This window comes from Vespula vulgaris, chromosome 10, assembly GCF_905475345.1.
Source record: "Vespula vulgaris chromosome 10, iyVesVulg1.1, whole genome shotgun sequence".
NCBI lineage: Eukaryota > Metazoa > Arthropoda > Insecta > Hymenoptera > Vespidae > Vespula > Vespula vulgaris.
In genome coordinates this window covers 4930931-4952565 of record NC_066595.1, presented here as the reverse complement: position 1 = coordinate 4952565, position 21635 = coordinate 4930931, and the positions used below count along the sequence as shown (strand labels likewise).

The 21635-nt window shown below is 32.3% G+C and overlaps 1 protein-coding gene across 13 annotated transcripts in view; it reads left to right on the top strand.

The window, feature by feature from the left end:
* Positions 1-21635, top strand: part of LOC127067001 (whirlin) — a 73345-nt gene that overhangs the window by 37280 nt on the left and 14430 nt on the right. For 7 of the 13 annotated variants that reach the window (XM_051001413.1, XM_051001412.1, XM_051001415.1 and 4 more), the window contains 6 exons: positions 3851-4174; positions 4961-5190; positions 6008-6311; positions 9466-9620; positions 13842-13923; positions 14326-14436. In XM_051001413.1, coding sequence (XP_050857370.1) covers positions 3851-4174; positions 4961-5190; positions 6008-6311; positions 9466-9620; positions 13842-13923; positions 14326-14436 — 1206 coding nt within the window. The remainder of the gene's footprint in view (positions 1-3850; positions 4175-4960; positions 5191-6007; positions 6312-9465; positions 9621-13841; positions 13924-14325; positions 14437-21635) is intronic. The other 6 variants (XM_051001414.1, XM_051001418.1, XM_051001420.1 and 3 more) reach the window with 3 other exon arrangements.

The window sequence follows — 21635 nt, the reverse complement described above, 5'->3', positions numbered from 1 at the left end:
TTCAACGGATTTCTCGATGTCTTTTGGCATAGCTCCGTTGAATATTTATCTCCATTGCCGCTCTTTATTATTCATGATTTTACCCGGACGAAACTCGCCCGGCGAATTCTGGAATTAGCCAAGCTAATTTTCTAGCGTAGACCTTGTTCATTCAGAAACTCGTTAAAACTGAAATTCAACCGAGTTCGTTATGATCTTATGGATCAAACGACGGCTATGATGCGATGGGATTACAATCTCTTTGAATTCTAAACTTCTTCGGAATAAGGGTTAACTCTTTTTCTTTTCTTTTTTTCTTTTTTCTTTAAGAATTTTCATTACACAAATATATTTTTTTCGATATATTATATATTTCTATTTTCTTTCTTCACGAGATCAAAATGTATCTCTAGAAAAAGAAATTCATTCGCAGTATATATTACGCTTCAACAAATTGAAAATTGTTCATTTCAAGTTGTAATGTAACTTAAAGTAAAATTAAATTTACTCGTTGAATTCATTTTGCTGTTATTTAATATTATAATTAAAGAAAAAAAAAAAGAGAGAAAGAAAAAGCACAATGGTCCTATTTACAAAAGTCGAAGCGACTTGACTTTTTAAAAAGTCAAGAGCCTTTTTATCGAAAAAAAATTGTTTTGAGAATTGTCTTGCCAATTATTATTATTGTAAGTTATCGACGATTAGAAACTGTTAAATTTTTCTACGTGATTATTTTTCGGATGGTGTTGTGATAAATATCTTAAAAATCATGATTATGGTTACGAGGACCATTCTATACATTATTTATATATTCATAATGAATTTCTTTTTCTACATATATTAGACTGTACATTAAGATTGTATATACACACACACACATATGTATACATGTAAACAGCCTTATATTTTTATAAAAAGAAGAGGATAAAAAGATTCTTGAATAAAAAAGACGAAACGCCGGGATCAAAAGGAAAGAAAGAAAGAAAAATATTGTATAAAAAAAGAGGAAGGACATTACCTTTCTTTCATTTTTTTTTTTTTTTTTTGATAAACCGAATAATGTCCCTTCTTTATTTCCGATCGTTTCGATAACGTCGACGTGTTTCGCAATAATGGGAGCATATATACCAGCCGTTGGCACATGGAACCGTTCCACCTATACGTTTATGGCGCCCTGTGGTTAACATAAGCGATCTTTGATCCGCCCATTCCTGTTCCATTCTTTTTTCATACCACAAGATTTATCGCATCGGTTAATATAATCCATTCTTTCTACTATTTTTTCCTCCTGGCTCTCTTTCCTCCCTCATTCATACCTATCCCGACTCGACTTTCTTCTTTTGCGTTAGCATTTTAATTACGAATTTAAGAGCTGCTATTTTTGATCGTAGAATTCTGGTATAGAATCTGTGTATAATACTAAACGAGTTATAGGAGAGATAAGAGTTCCTATTTAGGAAGCAAACAAAGTAAAATATCAAACAGAGTCCTTTGCAAAAGGGATTTATTAGTTTGGTACCTTACACACATACACACACACACTTAAATAATCTTTTATACATATATACATATATCATACTTTGTCGATCCTAAAAGAAAAAGAAAAAAAAAAGAAATGCACAAAAGAAGTAAAGACCGTTATCCTTTTACATTTTGTTTTCCCATTACATATATTTGTACATAAGAAAAAATCATCTTTCCTTTGCTCGGAGATCCTAAAGGAGGACTCGGATCTGAGCTCGATCAAGCTCGCTGGGTCAAGGATAGGCAGGATGTGACGTCACGGGCTGCGAGAAGATCGATATCCTCTTGCCGGCTCGTTCGTGTGCTGCCGTCACCGCCGACAAACGCACTATCTCTCTTCTCTTTACTGACCTTACTATCAAGGCAAATTCTCTCCTTATTCGAAAGTATTATTCTCTCTTCCTCTCTCTATCTTTCTCTCTTTTTTTCTCTCTTTTTCGTCTTCAAGAAAATCGCGTTCGAACGCTCAGTAAAAGGCTCTTTTGCTACCGATTTCACCAAACACAATGGCTACCAGTCGTCTCTATCCCTCTTTCCTTATTTTCCATTCTTTTTTCTTTTTTTACTTTCTTTTTTCTTTTCTTCTTCTTTTTTTTACGGGTATCCTTTTGCCTCTTCCTTTCGAAAAGAATTCTTTCCTAATGAAAAGCTCGAGCTTTCTTACAAGCCACTCGCCTCCATCTTCGACGCTTTCTATACAACGAATACAATGCGTCCATTGTTTGTTTGTGTGGAGATAACATATAAATATTACTACTACTATTACCATTGCTACTACTATTGCTGCTATTGCAGCTGCTACTGCTGCTGCTGCTGCTGCTGCTACTGCTACTGTTGCTGCTGCTGCTAGTTCTGCTACTATCTGATTTTCTTTTCATTCTCTAGAATTATCCAACTCGTGAAAAGTCGTGCTCGAGGAAAAATCATTATACTTATTTACTTGGATTACGGATATACTTAGTACAGTTACTATACAGGATATGGATCTAATGTTCCTATCGGGAATTTTAGACTAGGATTTTTAAAATCGATTATTACATCCTTTCCGAAATCTTTTAAATTAATATTACATATATTCCTTTTCTTTCTTTCTCATTTTTCTTATCTAATCAAAGAAATAATTGACTTGTAAAACTATATGTTTAACTGCAAGACCTAAAAGGTCTCGGAAAAGAGTAATTGATATTTAATATCACTTAGGAAGTTTTGATGTATCTGGGAAGTTTTGAATGATTCTGTATATATGGGATTTAATCTTTTCGATAAAATGGAGCAAACGGTATATAAAGTACTTATACAATACTTACTAAAGTACCTGTATATATAGTAATAGAGAAATACATCGTGGAAGGAAGAAAGTCCTGTACACTCTCCTTCACGAGAAGGATATATTCTCGGTGGATTTCAACGGTAAACGTCGGACCATCTCACTATAATCTTCGAATCGTCCTGGGAGCTTAGACATCCTCACCGGACTAAGGATGTCCCAGATCTAAGAATATTTCATGGTTACATACATTCCTTCCACGAAGGGACAACGTATTTTCCTATTTCATATCTTATAGAAATATTTTCGAGAACGAACGTAGATCTTTTTAATCATTAATTACTACGTAACTGTTTTTCTTTCTTTCTTTCTTTCTTTCTTTCTTTCTTTCTTCTTTTTTTTATTTATTAATATTTTTTTTTGTTATTTTTTCTTACAAAATCGTTGCAGCATAGCGTCGTTTTCTACGACGTTGCAGGATTTAATCTTACATTAATTCTTAACTCGTGAAACTTATCTCAGCTTTATCGGTAATCTCGATTAAGAATTTTAAGACTTGTTATTTAACGTATGTTTTATTCATGCTATCTGATGTTAACTCAAGAAAAGAAAATTCGAAAATATCGAAGCAATTTTATCGGGTATGCCTTTGACAACGTTATCTTCTATGATTTTTCTTCCTTCGAAAGCATTTCCAACATTCTACCTTCGAATTGTTCCTTCTTTTTTTCTTTTTTCTTTTCTTCCTTCTCTTTTCTATTTCTCGAATATAATTCTTTTTCAAAAATAAAATCTCACATACATCTCGTCGATTACGTGCAATTCTTTCTATTCTTTTCTTCATCTTTTTCTTTTTCTTTTTGATTTTTTTTTTTTTAACTGTAATAAATTCTCAGCACGAATATCGTTTCGTTTTGAATCATCGTGCATGTTTTATTATTACTTCGTGAAGGCTCATCTCTTTTTCTTTTTCTTTTGTTTTGTTAAAGATCATAGAAGTTATTAACGTTCATTGCAGACATTTTCTTTTTTTTTTTTTTTTTTCAAGAAATAAAGAATAAAATGTTTCCTTCGAAACAGATGCTGAAATCCTGTAGGACTTTGAGTATGACGGTACGTGGACCGGCATTAGATCCTCGTTGCAGAGTTGGTCATCCTGTTTGGCCATCTTCGGGTCGTCAACAATCCTGTAGTTGGATGGATCGTCAAGGAAGACCAGCCTCTCCGCCACCTTTTTATTCCTCCAGAGATTCCCGATATGGACCACGAACGCGAAAGGTCGAACTATGCATCGAACCAGGCCAATCCCTTGGTCTTATGATCAGAGGTGGTCTCGAATATGGCCTTGGAATATATGTCACTGGAGTAGACAAGGACAGTGTCGCTGATCGTGCTGGACTTCTGGCGAGTAATTCTGCTATTTTTATAGTTTATCATTTCTTTCTTTCTTTTTTTAATAGATTATATATTATAACAATAAATATATATATATTATTATATTATGCAAAAATTTATATATATATTTACTTGTTTAATATACTTATATTACTATATTATATAATAATTACTATATATTAATTTATATCATTTATTATAAATGATTTTATATTGTTAATATAATAATATAGTTATAATATATAGTATAGTATATATACATATTTACTGTTACGTATGTATTAGTATTTTAATATATTATACATTAGTATTCTACACGTCATAATTCTTTTTTCAAGAGATTATAGATATAATTCAAAAGTATGATAGAAATTATATGGAAACATTCAATACATTTGACGATTAAATCCGAGAGATGTTTATATCGAAAAATCTTTCGAAATAGTTTTTAAAGTATTGTTAGGAGATTTACTATGCTGAAATACGAGCGGTTATAAATATTAAGCTACTTGTTCACAGAGCTTTATCGATTTTAGTCGATATCGAATTTCGTTATTGCCAACACAAACACACTTTTTTTTTCCTTTTTTTTATGTAGAATAACATCTCGAATGTATGCTTCGTATACGAGAACTCGTAGGTTATCGGGAGTTTTTAGTTCCGAGAATAGCCGATAACAACAAGAGAAAAAAGAAAAGAATATGACGCATACATTTCATGAGAAAATTTCACAGATACATACCTATGTTTATAATATATTCTAAGAATTTTCTGTTTATTAATTTTCGAGAATAGGTTGGGGATCAGATTATAGAGGTCAACGGACAAAATTTCGAGGAAGCTACACACGATGAGGCTGTACAGATATTAAAAACAAACAAGAGAATGAGTCTATTGATACGAGACGTAGGAAAGGTACCTCATTCGTGTACTACAAGTCAACCAATAGTGATGCCAACGAGATATCCCGAACACGATCCTCTTATTCTCGAAAGTCCTGGAAATCATCGGCCGCCTAGTCCTGCGTAAGAAAAATTTATATATTTCATTATATTATATTTCGTTAGCTTAAATGTGAAAGGCGAAAGAAATTTAATCAAACGTCTAACAACGATATTTTTATCTTTCTAATACGTAGGTATAATATATCGTAGTACGTAAATACGTTTGAATGATATAATAAATATCTTTCTTTCTTTGAAAATAGGTCAATAAATATTAAAATAATAGATCTTGGAAGATTTTTATGATATCCTTGAGAAATCTATACAATCGTTTGTACGATTTTATTTATACATTTTTAAAGATTTATTCGAGGCAATGATTTTTATTGACTTATTGTATAAATGAAATAAAGGAAATCGATAAATAGACATTCACGTGATTTCGACGATAACCCAAGTTTGTTTCTACAAAAAAGGAAAGGAAATTATATAATGTAAAATTTATAGTATAAGTTATACTTATTCTTAATACAATATATATAGTTGTAGTCAATATAGTACTAGTACTAGTATACTTACATTTAATTATAATATAATTTATTACTGAACAATACGATTATATAGATACGTAATTATTATTTACTTGCAGCATAACTTATACTAATATAACTATACTATACTAATAATAAATAAAACTTATACGTAAAAAGATCTTATAATTATAATCTATCAAATATAAAAATACGTACGCATATTAATGGCGGTTTTGAATCGCGTTACAAAAGAAAGAAAAAAGAGAAACTTCATTAGAAAACTTTAATTTAAAAAATTTAAGTTCGATAAACATTAAAATTTTAAGACATTATAAAATAATATTAAAATCGAAACGTTATTCAAGAAGCAGTACGAACGAATGGAGACATCGTGGAGGAATTCACACGGTTTCTGCGGCTACAGCAGCGATGGTGGAAGAAAAGGCGAGGGTCGTTCTCGCGAGAAGCGAAAGGGCTGCACTCTCTCAACTTCTTGCCGATTATAGAACGCGAAGACTGACGGTGGAGGAGCTGGTTGCGAATCTTGCCGATCTTTTGAATACCCATGAAAAATTGACGCTTCTAACGGAACTCAGAGAACTCGTTGATAGCAAGGATAGAGCTGCTTTCGATGAATTAGTTTACAGACCACGCATCACCATGGCTAGGGTGAGTTTTTAAATCACAGTTAACAAAAGAAACAAAAAGAAATAGACAAAAATCCTTTTAAGTTTAAGAACAATGATATAAACGAGAAAAATCTTTCGAAATTCGGAACGTCGATTCCTCAAAAATTATTATTTCGCTTCATCTTTTTCTCATTTTTTTTTCTTTCTCTTTCTTTATTTTTTCTTTTCTTTCCTTTTCTTTTCATCTCTTTATTTTCTTTTTAACACACATATATATATATATAGAGCAAAGGGGATCGAATTTATTCAGAGTTAATAGTTACATCGTCATTCCATGATCTTTTGGTAAGTAATATAGAGTGTGTCATTTACATACAAACGATATATTATTATTTATGTAATTATAGTCTCCTCACTGCATATATATTCACACGTAACGTAGTTTTTACACTTACACGATATATTATATATGATTATTATTAACTGTTGTTGTTGTTATTGTTGTTGTTGTTATTACTATTATTATTACTATTACTATTATTACTAATATTATTTTTCTTTTTATTTCGTGTTCTTTATATTTTGGAATATTATTACATTTCTATGCGTACATAGAACAGTCTTTGTTTCTTCTTGCTCATTCTCTATGTCCTCTGTTATTCTTTATATGACTGGTTAGATTTGTAATTGTGTGTGTGTAGTCCATATTTATATTTATACTTATATATATACATATATATATGTATGTATATAAGTATTTACAAACACATACACACACGTATATACATTATACAGGACGTTTCGAAGAACTGACTAATTCTCATTATATTTTTTTATAAGAGATATTTTATCATATTATAAAGAGACGAATTATGATCGAAAAATATCGCCAATGATATGAAAAAAAAAAATTAGAAAGATCCTGTATAACTCCTATACAAAATTTTCCTTCGAAGAGTATTTCTCTTCGAATTTCGTTCCCAAGTGAAGTATTTTTCACGTCGAATAATCTTCACGGGAAACGAAAAATTCGTTTGAGAAACTTCTCGACGTACATAAATACGTAGGTACATACTTATTATTGGTATGCTCGATCCTCTTTTCTCGTCTTTTCTGTCGCGTATATTCGCCTTTAACTACCTAACATTCCGAACGTAAAATATACGAACGAAAGGAGAGGTAAAAGACGCTGCAGAGAGCAGCAGGTAAAGAAAAAAAGAAGAAGCAGAAGAAGAAGAAGACGAAGAAGAAGAAGTGAAAAAAGAAGAAGAAAAAGAAGAAAAAAAAAGGTCGAAAATTTTTTCGACGATAAAAAATAATCGAAAAAATATACTGCTGCTATTATCGTTGCTCGAAAAATGTGTGAATAACGTGGAAAGGACGACGTATTCGTTGGAGGGGTTTGCGAGGAACGACGGAAGTTGTCACCGATTTGGCGGGTTGATTTTTCAAGTTAAAAAGAATAAAAAGTAAATAAAAGACGAAGGAAAGGGAAAAAAAAGAAAAGAAAAATTAAATCATTTGAAAAATCTCATTAAGAGATAACACGAAGATATTCACGCTTGAACGTTAGTTAGCCTAATCCTCTTCTTTAGTCACCCTTTTTGCGATCAACAGCATGAATTCTTTCGAGGAAAAAATATCCTGCATCCTCTCTCTCTCTCTCTCTTTCTCTTCTTCCTATTCCACCTATCTCTCTCTCTTCTCTCTTTTTTTTTTCATTCATTCATTCTCTACGATTCATTCTTCGTCCTTTCTGCATATCTATCTCTTTACTATCACCGCTGCCATTAATCACCACAACGCTGCTTAGAGAACTAACAATTTCATTTCTACGATTTGCTTTGTAGGCTGCCTTTACGCTTGTTTATCGCTTTGCTTATCTAGATATCTAGATATCGTATTAGACGATCTATCCGGTTAATTAATTTAATGCGTTGTTTTAAAAGAGGAAGCTTATGCGCTTGTAGAAATTAATGAGCTTACGAACATGATGGACGTATTTTTCATACGATATATATATGTACATATAAATAAATATATATATATATATATATATATATATATATCTTTTGGATATGCTTTTTATTTTTCGATAATTTATTAGACAGACTAAACTCTACTTTCTAATCTATTCTTTTCACACATTCTTCATTTTCATTGTCTCTTCTATTTTTCCTTTTTCTTTGTTTTTTCTTTTTTTTAATACTTTTTTTCGTTTTATTTTCTTATCTTCTCGCCTTTTTAGTCTTCTTCTCTTCCGTTTTATTCGCTCGTTTGATGTACCGAGCGTGCGACAACGGTACATACATATGTATATACATATAATTTTTTTTTATACACACACATATATATATATACATATATTTAATTACTTACATGATTTTTCATGTACGAGTTCGCCTGAGCTTTGCTAAATTTTTTTCTTTTATTTCTTCCATAAAAACGACCGAGTGTGCAATCGGAATATATTTCACGATAAGAGGAAATCTAGCGGAACAAAATCACAAGAACGATAAAAACAATTTTGTCAAAGCTTATCGAAGCTTATCGTCGATGTAATTTTAATATAAATAAAAAAAAAGAAAAATCACATAGAGAAAAAGAGAAAAAAATCGCATATAAATTAGAAATTTGATTACGAGTAAATCTACATGAAATATTAAAAACGATTATTAAATCCTTCGGAATTTTTTAATAATATCGCACACTTGGTTCGAAAAATGCTGACAGCGATTCGCATAAAAGATCGATTTTAATCCGCATTCCGTACATCGCCTCGCCGATTAGGAATTAGGAATACATAGGGTTGCGTCTAATCTAAACGGGAAAGAAAAAATAATGTTAGTTAAGTGCCTTAAGAAAAGATCCTGTGAGACCTGGTCTGTGAACAAAGCTCGGGTAAACTCGATAACGATCGGTTTCGTGACCAACGTTATATTAAACGATCATTGTCTCTTTCTTATCTTTCGATCGAAGAGAAAATCTTTTGGGAGGAAGAGGAGAGAGAAAGAGAGAAGGAGAGAGAAAAAAGAAGGAAGAGAAGAAAAAAGAAAGAAAGAAAGAAAGAGAACAAAAATGATCGTATCTTGTTAAAAATCGTTGGCCAACGTAATCGAACGAACGATCGGTGATCGGTGATTAATCGAATCTCGCTTAGAGACGGCATGACAGGATCTGATGATTTCTCACAGAGGGGTGTACCCGGTGGTTGTTGCCGTCCGGGACGACTGGTGGACGTCGAGGGAGATCCCCTGGGAGTGACAGGACCTCTCCTGCCACGGGATAATCAAGAGTATAGGTCACCGAGCGAGGACAGCGGTCTCGGGGCTGATATCCCCAGGACCAGGTCGATCTCTAAACGTTTTTCAATGAGACTTTTTAACGATCCCTCGTTAAACTTTCTTTCACGTTTTTCATATTTCTAACGTTTGATATTCCAATTCGCTTTTTTATTACAACCATAGACAACAAGATGTTTTTCGTTATATTTTGGAAGTGATCAAAGAAAAGAAAAAAGATTCGATTGATTTCTAGATCGATTCCTTCCTTACTTGCAACGATATTTTATTTATTTATTAATTAAATAGTCGTGTAAAATGTTTAAGATTAAAAATTCGTCGATCATAAAATATCGTATTTGTTTGGTTTAATTATTTAGAACAGAAGGATATTATTAATATGACACATATTGTTAATGTGATAGTTCACTGATAAATAGTCGCGTTCTTTCATTTGGTCTGTGGTTGGAATAAAAAAACTTTGAAAGATACGTAGAACCTATCGAGTCAGATCGCACGTTTCTACGAATAAGCTTTCTCTCATGTTAAACTGAAATACATCAATATCGACCTCTCTCGTTCTTTTTTTTGATTAGAATTTTAGGAAGGAGAGAAGTAGATAATTCCGAAAGAAATTAACATGTAATTCGAAAAGAAAAATATTCGTTCCGCGTAGTTTTCATGAAATTCAAATTGATCGTTTCCGCATGCAGCTTCGTTAGAACAGAGATAGATAGATAGATAGATAGATAGATAGATAGATGGATAGGTAGATAGATAGATAAAGAAAGAGAGAGAGAGAGAGTCAAGCGAGTCAACATGGGAATTCGATTTTCCCTGTACGCTCGTACGATCCAATCAAAATTCTCAATAAAGACAGAGAGAAAGAGAGAGAAAGAGAGAGAGAGAAGGAAGGAGAAACTCTCGTTTAGATATGAACGATCCTCGCTATTTCATTCGCTAACTAATCACATAACGCAAATATCTGATCTAATCGTTCGTGCACCGCGCGAAAAGCTTTACGCTTAAAGATTTTGTTTATCGCCTACGCTTGCTTTGCATTTCTTACGTAAGATAAATTTTTATCTACTTACGTATCACCTAATGAGATTGACATGGCGAACAACGAGAAAATTATACTGGTACATGTGCCTATCCTTAAATCTTCTCCTTCGTGTTAGATCAAATTTAAGATATGAAATCTTTCAAGGTATATATATATATATACGAACATAATATATATATAAAATTATGATCGATATATTTATTTTTTTATACAAGTATATCTTCTTTCTTATAGGCATACTCGTTTTGACTCTTAAATTATTAAAGAAAAAAGAACTATATCATTCAAAGAATGCCTATCCTTAGATCTGTGTTTATTTTTTTATATATACTTAATATTTTCTTTTTATATAGATAATTTATATATATATAAAAAGAAGTATATCATTGAGAGATCGTCAAAGATATTTCTGAAATAACTTTCACCGTCACTATTCAAAACTTTCGCTCTCCCCTTCTATCTCTTCCTCTCTCCTTTCTCTCGCATTCTTTTATTTAAAAAATATATGAAAGCACGCATATGTTACAGATCGAATTTCAAAATTATCTATGATTTGTTTCTCTTTCTTTCTTTTCTTTTTTTATTAAAGCTCTCTATTTGGATTTTTATCTACGATCTATCATTATCAATTTTTCGAGAAGGCTTAACTATTTTTTTTCTTTTTTTCTTAATGTCGTTTTATTTAATGGCATTTCTATGTCGGATGTGTTACATCGATATTTTTTATTTTATATCCTCTTTTCTCTCTCTCTCTCTCTCTCTCTCTCTCTCTTCATCTTCCTTTTCTACTTTATCTATTCGCTTCAAGTCTTTTTCCTCTCCTATCGGCAATCACGTAGAGACACGATCGACGATACATTCTAGAATGTATACCTAACATGGACAGCAGATAATGCGGAAGGTAAATCATTTTTTTTCTTTTTTTTTTGTATGTATATCTATGTCTGTCGGTCTTTGAAACATGTAGGCGTGAAAGGGCGTTGTTCGTATGGGCGTAACGCAAACATAAAAGCACACTACAGTCATTCTCGTTCGTATATCTATGAAAAGGATGTCGATGTTATATTTCAAGAAATAGAGATCGAAATATTTAATTCGTTAATGAGGAGTCGAAGAAAAAAAAGGAAAAGGAAAAGGAAAACTATTGAAAATCAGAGACGTGTAAAAAATAATAGTAGGTCATATATATATATATGCACGTATGGAGTGTATTGTATTGATTGAATTTAAAAAGAGTATAATTAATATTGGATTTCAAAAGGAGTATCTACATATACTTTTTTAATTATTCGTTTCTTTTCTTTTCTTCTTTTTTCCATTTAATTCAGATGGAGAAAAGGAAGATCATATTATGGGATGTTGGACAAATATAATGAACATTTATTTAACTCTCTAACGTTATATACATTTGAAGTTAGATGTTTTAAATGTGTTTTAAATCTTGTTTTATCTTTTTTTTTTTATTTTTGTTATAATAGTTTCATAGAGTTAATTCAAATGTCGAAAGAGTTAATGTTTATTAAATATACTTAGTGTGGTATAATTATACATCATATAATCTTTTGCTTACAATTTTGTGAAACACGAAAAAAAAAGAAAATTGGTTTATAGGGATTTAAAAAATTAAAAAAGAAAATTAGAATTATTATCGAAAATCTTTGTTTTTAAACAATTTAAGATTATCAATTTAACTATTCCAACTTCTTTTAATTTAAAAATTATAGATTATTAAGTCAAACAGAATATGTATTTGATCTTAAAAAAAGATCAATAATTTCTTTGGGTTTCTATTGCAACCTCTAAATACTTACTTTTACATAGGTTATTACAATTTTAATTACTAGGTTCGACCTTGTAATTTTTTATAGTTTAATCTCCTTTTCTCTTCCCCTCCTTCTCACTCTCTCTCTCTCTATCTATCCATTTCTTTTTATTTTCTTGTTTTTAATTAAATGGCTACGAAAATGAAGGCAATACCTTTACTGGAAGATAATATTTTTTCGAAGAAATAAGAAATATGTTTGTGGTTAATTCACGATAATAAAATAAATCGTTAAAATGTTTTAACGCGTCATGACGCTTGGTACGAACAGGTACAAACATCTAAAGTTTGAACAGGTCGTGTCGCGATTTGAGCCCTTGAAATTTTAAGCTCACGTAAAGCAGCAAAAGGTTTCGTGGTATCGTGTTCGATAGGTCGTATCCTGGGTAACGGAACCGAACGATTCAACTTTCAGGAATAAAGAGAGAGAGAGAGAGAGAAAGAGAGAAGGAGAATGTAGTTCAGTAATAGCTTTTCGAACGTAACGTTGTATCGTTTCTTCTTCCTTGAGCATTTTCCTTCAATTCGTATCATAAAAATACCTTAAAGATAATTTCGTAATCTAAGAAAAAAAAGATCGTAAATTAATGATCGTTCATTAATTAATTCAATCGATCTCGAAAATATTGTTCCATTATTCACTTATCATCGTCATAATCCCTTTTTCCTCGGTTAATCGAAACGGTCGTAAGAACGGTGACAGATTCTTGTGTAACACAATCGTGATTCATGATAAATTTAAGGAAAATACAAATGTTAAAAAGGAAACGTTCGATCTTGTACGACGATTGCTATTGGTGATACGTTCGGATAAAAAGGAAAAGAAAAGGAAAGATAAGGAAAGGAAAAAAAATATTTCATTCGGACGATAGTTATTGATTAAACGTCCGTTCGCGTCTCGCGAGTAAGGGGTGAAACGACAATAACTTAAAGTGAACGAAAAAAAAAGAAAGAAAAGAAAAGAAAGAAAAGAAAGAAAAGAAAGAAAAAAGAAGGAATAACGCGTGACGACGAAAGAAATTTCTCGCACTAGGACGTTGAATTCGTAATGATAACGTAGAACGTTTTCCCAGGTAAAAAAAAAAATAAAATAAAATAAGGAACAAGAAAAAAAGGAAAAATAAAAAAGAAATATTTTAACTCGAAACGAAAATTTAATTTCAACATAAGGATTCGTTAGAGTCACCATACTAATTTCTCTCTAAGGGATTTTCGAATATTGCTCGTGCTCATAGGGTAACAAGCGCGTGCGTGGGCTAGATAAAAAGGACGTTTTTAATAATGCGCATACGAAACGTTCCCGTATTCAAGGATCAAAAGAAAAACGAAAAAAAAAGAAAAATTGTGGGGGAAAAAAACGAGACGCGTTTCGATTTCAAAAGGAAATTTTGGGAATTCCAGAGTGACCTGCAGGAGGGCTCAACAACATCAGGTGACTACCTCCGACCTCGCCCTCTCCAACGACGACGAGTGTGATAATCAGGTATAGAATGACACCACCCTCACAACCTATCCTCCTACCTACCCTAGTTCAACCGCCACTGTTAACCCCAGATCATTTCTTATTTCACTTAATCTTTGATGAATAAAAATGTCTCTTTCTTTTTTCTTCTTTTTCTTCTTCTACTTCTATTTCTTCTTCTTCTTCTTCTTGTTCTTCTTCTACTTCTTGTATTTCTTCTATTTCTTCTTCTTTTTCTCCTCCTTTTTCTTGTTCTTGTTCTTCTTGTTCTTGTTCTTCTTCTTCTTCTTCTTCTTTTTCTTGTTAAGAGAACGATACTAGGACTCGATGGAAGAGGCTGACGATCGTGTTCTTCGAACGAAGATCATTTGCGTGTCTCACGCGGACGTGTACGTTTAATTTCTCTTCTTTATTTTTTTCCAGGATTACGAGGACGATATAGACAACGGACGAGGACGAAGACATAGCTCGCCTGGAGGATCTCGAGGAAATCCACGAGATTACGGACATCATCATCTTCATCCGGATAATTTGGTGAGTCCAATCGCTTTTAGAGTTAATTAATTAAGTTACTCCGTGCTCATTGTCTTCTTTTCGATCGAAAATTGATTTTCTTTTCTCTCTCTCTCTTTCTATCTCTCTTTTTCTTTTTATAATTATTTTTTTCTATCTACTTTTTTATTACGATCTTCGAGTCATAATTATTTTTATAAGATAATAGGTATGCAGTTATCACTCTTATGATAATCTCTCGTTGGTTTATATTCCATTTAATTAATATCAATATTTAATTATCCATAATTAGTTGTACGATATATTATGCCGTTGATATAAACGAGGTACATTAAGTTTTTTTTTTCTTTCGTTTTTTTTACGCGACGTCCATTACTTTTTGCGTTTGGCCATTGTTTCATATAGTACAGCGAAGAAGACAAGGAGCACAATAAATTTATTTCGAGATCGTAATAGATAAGAAATCGAGCGTGGAAGTTGAAAGAGAACGTGAGATTGCGTGAAAACGAAGCCGTGCACTACTCTCTTTCTCTTTCTCTCTCTTTCTCTCTCTTTCTCTCTCTCTCTCTCTGTCTCTCTTTCTCTCTCTTTCTTTCATCACGAAGATGATGCACGTTTTACTCGATGCACGCGCTGCAGTCGTTGTAGACGTGTACTATATCGGTCGTTATAGTTTAATTATAGCACGCAATGGACGAGGGTTCAGGGTCGACCGCAAAGAAGCTCCTTCGTTTCTCTCGTTAGTCAGCTTTACGTTCCTTCTCTCGCGAAACTCGTCGGACTCGCGTAAAAATGGCCGACTTGCGTGCCGCTTCTCCTTGCAACCGAGTGCCACGCACGAGTTTCTATGATAATACAAGATGCGTGAAATATCTTACTTTATTTATACGAAATTTGAAATTATCAACTTTTCCATGAATTCTTTTCTATATTTAAACGATCATATTTACTGTAAAAGTAAAAGTCGTGGGTGTTAATTGTTGATAATGATGGAAAAACATTTGGAATTTTATTCATAATTCTTTTATTTTATAATCGTTACTTTCCTGTGTTAAATATTATGAAAGAATTTTATATATTTTGATATATATATATATGTAGTTTAATAAATTATTAAATATACATATGTGTATGTATTTAATTTTAATCTCTAAAAACTATCTCTATGTAATTTAAATATACATACGTATATCAGAATAATTTTTGAACATAAAAATAAATTAATAAATATACGTGTAATAATCTTTTCGAATTAAAAAATTAATTGTGCAAACTTGATTCGAGAATTCATTTGAAAGATGAGATTGAAAATCTCGAAGGTATTTGAATCGATTTAAGAACTCGGTTAAAAGTGAACCTTTAGTGGCACTCGAGAAGGAGAAGGGCTTGTGCGTGCGACGACTCATCGCGGCACGGTAAAGAAAGAATAAAAAGAGTAAAAGAGAGGAGAAGGAGGAGGAGGAGGAGGAGGAGGAGGAGGAGGAAGAGGAGTCGTAGAAGGTAGAAGTGCAGGTGCGCAGGATGGAAGAAGATGATGATGAAGAAGACGAAGAAGATGGAGAAAAGAAATTGGAGAGAGGGCGTCGGTCGTTTCGCTGCAACGCCGCTGCGACCATAAAATCATCGACTCTTCGAGAAAATACGCGTGCAATGCACGAATGAAATTCTTATTTGCTTTTTAACCCTTTAAATTTCTCATATAGACCGATTAAAGAATAACACACGGTTATTACTATTATTATTATTATTTTAAATGGGACAAAGATGTTACCCATAGGAATTTATTTCTCTTTTGTCGACATCAAATAGTCTAAAAAACCAATAATTTTTTATTATTAGATATTATCGTTTTAAATCCAGTTTTCAATATTTTAGATATTTATTTCTTTTTTTGTTGCGATAAATAATTATAAAAATCGATATTAACAATAATACTAATTGCAAGTAAAATCCTGCTAGTAATTAATTTTTTAACGAAACAAAAAAGGAAATTCAAACAAGAATACAAAAAAATAACTAGGTATATGTCGTTATAGAGGGTTAAGGAAAAAAAATATTGCTCAAGATAAAACTTTACTCATGATAGTTTATCGGAAATAAATGAAGCCCTTGAAAGAAGGCAGTAGAAGGGCGAGGGGAAGAGTTCAAGAGCGAGGGGGGTAGTTTGAACGTTTCGCACGCGATCAAGGACTATAGTAATCGAGATAATCACGAGATTTCCCATCGCTTACCACGATGAATATTGCTCCTTTCTCAGTTTCCTCTTATTTATTTTTCTTTTTTTTTCTTTTTTCTTTTTTCTTTTTTCTTTCTTCGTTCTCTCTTTCTCTTTCTCTCTTTCTTGCAGGAAAAGACGAACGTGCAAGTTAGTACTTCTTGCCAGCTTGATGTAATTAAGATGATAGCGAGGTATTATATCTCGTGAACGTGTGTGTGTCGGTTAATCGTTTACAACGAGGCATATAATTCTTTTCACGTAAAAAAACATGGATCGGATGATCGAGAATATGATCGAGATCGAAATAGAGGCGTTAAACGATTCGCGATAAAGTTTCGATATCGGTATCATCCCGACGATTATTGTAGACTATTAACGCGCAATCAAAAATCTAAATTACTAAGAACGATCGAAATTTTGTGAACTTTTTTTTCTTTTCGTTTTTTATTTTTCTTTTTTCCTTCTTTCTTTTTTTTCTTTTTTTTTTTCTTTTCTTTTCTCTTCAAGGACCAATCATTTTCTTGATTCTTCTTATATATTGATATTGAGGTATATTGAATGTGTTTCGGTATAAAAAAGTCATTAAAAAACTTGAATGCCAATTTAGTCGTAAAAGGTAATCGTAAATTGCTTTTCGCGCTATATCTCGAAATTACTTCGAGAAAATGCCAAGAGTCCTTGTCGATACGTTGTCTGCCTGTCTTAAAGTCACCATTGAAACGTCCGTTTACGTTTTTTCGAGTCCTTACTGTTAGATCGAACGTGCAACTAACTAATTGGTCGGATCCTTGATGTCTCGTGTAAGAAGTGTTTCTTTTTTCAGAAAAAAAATTTTCAGAAAGAAAAGATTTAAAAATATGGAATTACGAGAATAGGGAAAAAGGGATTAAAAACAAATAAAAATATCTAACGAAATTAATATCTCGATATATCTTATATAAGAAATGATAATATAATTTAATATAAAAAGATTTATTTCAAATATTATACATAGTATTTTTTGTCTCTTATTTAAAAGCAATACAATAGGTACACACGTTTGTAACTTAAAAACTAAAAATTAATAATTACGGTTTACGTCGTTCGATAAAAAAAAAAAAAACAAGAAAACAAAAAGAAGATAATAAAAAAAAAAGCGATCTCGCCTCTGGTCTGAAACCCCGTGTCATTTTGACGTTCAATCGTTCCAACGTTTCGACATAGTGAAATTTACGAGCGAGCGATTGCAAAAGAAAACAAAAACAAAAAAAAAGAAACAGAAAGGAAAAAAAAAGTTAAAATAAATAAATTAAAAAAAAACAAAAAAGAAAGAAAATATTCATTTATCGGATCGATTTTAAATGGACAGAGTTATCTCACATTCGATTTCGCATTCGAATCCGTACTTTTCTAAACTTTCACTTTATCGATGCAATTTTAAAAATGAAATCATAGGAACAGCACGCATACATTTATATATACATACATACAACATAGATGAATACATACATACATACATACAGATTAAAGAACGAAATTCGATTTGGGTTAAAAACGAGCGTCATTGGAAAAGCTCGAATTTATCGAAATGAAATCGATCTATCTATCGATCCTCGGGAAGATCACAACTAAATAATATTCGATCGAGATCTCGAGCTTCGTCCTTGAGAAAGAATAGGCTTTCGTCGTGACAGAGACGAGGGTCTAGCAAAAGGTACGAGAGAGAAGTCTTTCGCGTCGGCTCTCCTTCTTCTTTTTTTTTTCTCGATTCTACTCTTCGACTCGATTATTCTTCTCGATCAAAGCTTGTCCTGTAACGCCTGTCGAAGTTCCTCGGTGGCCTTGGCCACGTCTTGAACCTGTCTTGAGTGAACTTCGGGTCGCACGTGTTGCACGCTCGAGTTTGACCTCCTCACGGAATTTCCGCTTCCGAATTTCGGCCGCGGAATTCTTACGCGTTGCACATCGCTCAGCCAAGACTCCATATTTCAATTTTATTATCCTGCAAAAAATGAAAGTTGTAACTTTTTTATATCATCTTATTTTATATGTAAATTTTATTATAATTTTATATATATATATATGTGTGTGTGTATGTGTAGGTACGTGTATGTATGTATGTATGCAGATAATTTTAAGAATTTTTAAATATTTAAAGTTTAGCATAATTCTATTTAAAATATTATTTATGTTATATTTCTTTTTTCTGGTATATATCATAAAATTATTACAAGTATTAAAATATTCTTTATATATTTGGATATACATTTTTTTTCCTCGGCGAACTAATCGTGCCGTACAATTTCGAAGTAGTAATAATAGTTTTTTAAAGAAATAATTGAAGTTAATTAAAGGTAATTTTTGTAATCGTAAGATCGTTGACCCCGATCATTCCAGGTCCTTGTTTTTCTTTAACGTTAACGAGCCATTTTAAAACGTTAAACGCAACTAACACACACGCGTAACAAACACACGTAGAGAGAAAGAGAGAGACGCACGAATTAAGACGAAACCATTGCTGCCATCCGACGACGTTTGCCGCGCAAAAAGCGTATCGCGTTAACAAGCTAATTACAGTAGTCGCAGTCCTTACCCCTGATATCTGGCATTTAGTTAGCGAGTTAATTACCACCCATATCCCGCTACGTTGATGTCAGGTTACGCCATTTAGAGAACTATGCTCTACTTGTTTGTAAACGGGTGACCGTTTACGATCATTTTTCTTCAAGGATAAATCGAGAATTTGCATCGTTGCTTAGTAAATTTTTATTTTTTATTTTTTATTTTGTTTTTAATTCATTACATAAATGTAAAATAATATATTCGTTAATATTAAAAATATTCTCGAGAAAATTACATTGAAGTATTAAAATATCGAATAATCGTATCGAAAACTTCAATATCTAATACATGTAATATCAATACCTAAATTTTGATGAAAGTATTATTAAAAAGAATCATTAAGGATAAGTAATCTCAAATAATTATATTCAACTTACTACTCTGTCTTGATATTAAAAACTTTTAAAATTATCAAACGCGATATAATCTCGAGTAACTTAACTTATCACTACACAACAATTTTCTATATTTTTATATGAAAAGAAAAACTGACTATTATTGAATAACGCCGTATTACTTAGAGTCGAAAATATTGTAAAAAAATAATTAATGTTGAATAACTGTAATTTATCTGCGGTCTAACTCGAGCTAGTAAATAACCGACTGATTTTTAATTATGAAGGAAGGTCAAAGACCCGTAGAGCACGTATACCATAAAAGAAACATATCGTCGTAGAGGGAGGGAAAGAGAGTAAAAAAGGAAGAAGGAAGGAAGAAGAGTGGGAAAGAGAGAGAGAGAGAGAGAGAAAGAAAGAGAGAGAGAGAGAAAAGTTAAGAAGGGTGGAGTAGAAAGAGTCCGTCTTAGTCTGACAAACAGCGAGGTGGCCTAGTGAACGTTTCAGCCTCGAGGCGATCGACCATGCTCGTCGAATGATTCAAGACTGATTAAAATGCGAAGCAAGTAGTTCTGGCGAGTCGACACGCCATCGGATGGCCCAGTGACATCCTCTCGTTTTTTTCGTCTCCCTCGACACATCCCCTCCCCCTTCCTACCCCCTTCTCTTCTTCATAAACTTAACTTCTTTGCCTCTTACGACCCACTTTTTTCTCTCTCTTTTTACCTTGTCAGTAAAGTGGCCTCTCTTCCCCCTACCTTCTCCTCCTCATCGTTCTCATTGTTCTTTCCTTTTTCACATTTCTTTTCGATTTAATTACCAATTATAATTCGAGATTAAATATGAATCATAAATAAGTGAATCATTGAAATCTGAAGTTTGAATGAAAATATCTAAGTATTGTAAGTATTTTCGCTTCGATCGTCGAAGAGTAAGATCGATAAATAAGGAAGTTTTTATCGATGAATGATGAGTCATCGGAGATAGCATTGAGACGAGGCGTAAACTTCCTATATATTTTTCGAAAACATCCGCGTCACATAAGTATTTTTTTTCTTAATACAGAAGAAGGAAAAAAAACAAGTTGGAATGTGCTCAAGTTAATAACAAAAAATATTGTATACTGATAATGTGTAAGTGTGTCGGTGCATCGAGGAAGATAAATTTTCAAGCGACAGACAGAGTATTTTCAATTCGATCGTATTATAAACTTTTATATTGGAACGAAAAGTATCGTGATATCCATTAATTTTTATCATTCGACTTTCGTTATCGATGACAATCTATGCTTTTTATCCGATATCTATGTTATTAATCATCGATCGATAAAAATAGATGCATACGACATTACTTGCTTGCGAATCTTTCATCGTAGCTCGCGCTCATAACAAGATACAAGATGGACACTCGATTCGGAACGAGTTCGGTGAACGACTCGATTTAGAGAGCTTTTACGATCTTGTTTACGCGCGGCTACGTGCGAACCCGAGCCCGACGTTTCTCAAGATGACGACATATACACGAGAGCCGATCTTATTATTGTCGATGGCTTCTGAAGTAGGTAACAAAAAAAAAATTTGTCATCGTGAATTTTTAGCGAGTTCAAACAATTCTCTCAGTCTAACTTGGAAGAAGGAAAAAGAAAGAGAAAAAAAGGATAATTCTTATATATTTCTTTTTGTTTTCTTTTTCTTTCGAAATACATACAAAAGATATTCATGATCGGTCCTTAGTTAAAATTTTAACAAGAAATAAAATAATCGATATTAGATGGATTAGATATTTTAATATTTTGTAATTCATTTTCGCTTGATAATTTTTTCTTTTTTTTTTTACTTAAATTTGTAATAATCTTTACTTGAAGATTTTCATTTTCTAATATTATATTTCGCTTATACATGTGACTCTTTGGAAGAAAGAAAAAGAGAAATAGAAAGAAGGAAAAAAGAAAAGAAAAAGAAATATAAGAAATATCGTTGACATCTTCATCGAATTTTATAATCGCTTCGTTAGATTATAAGAGCTCGTAGACACGAGTCCCGTATTTCACGACGATCACGATGATT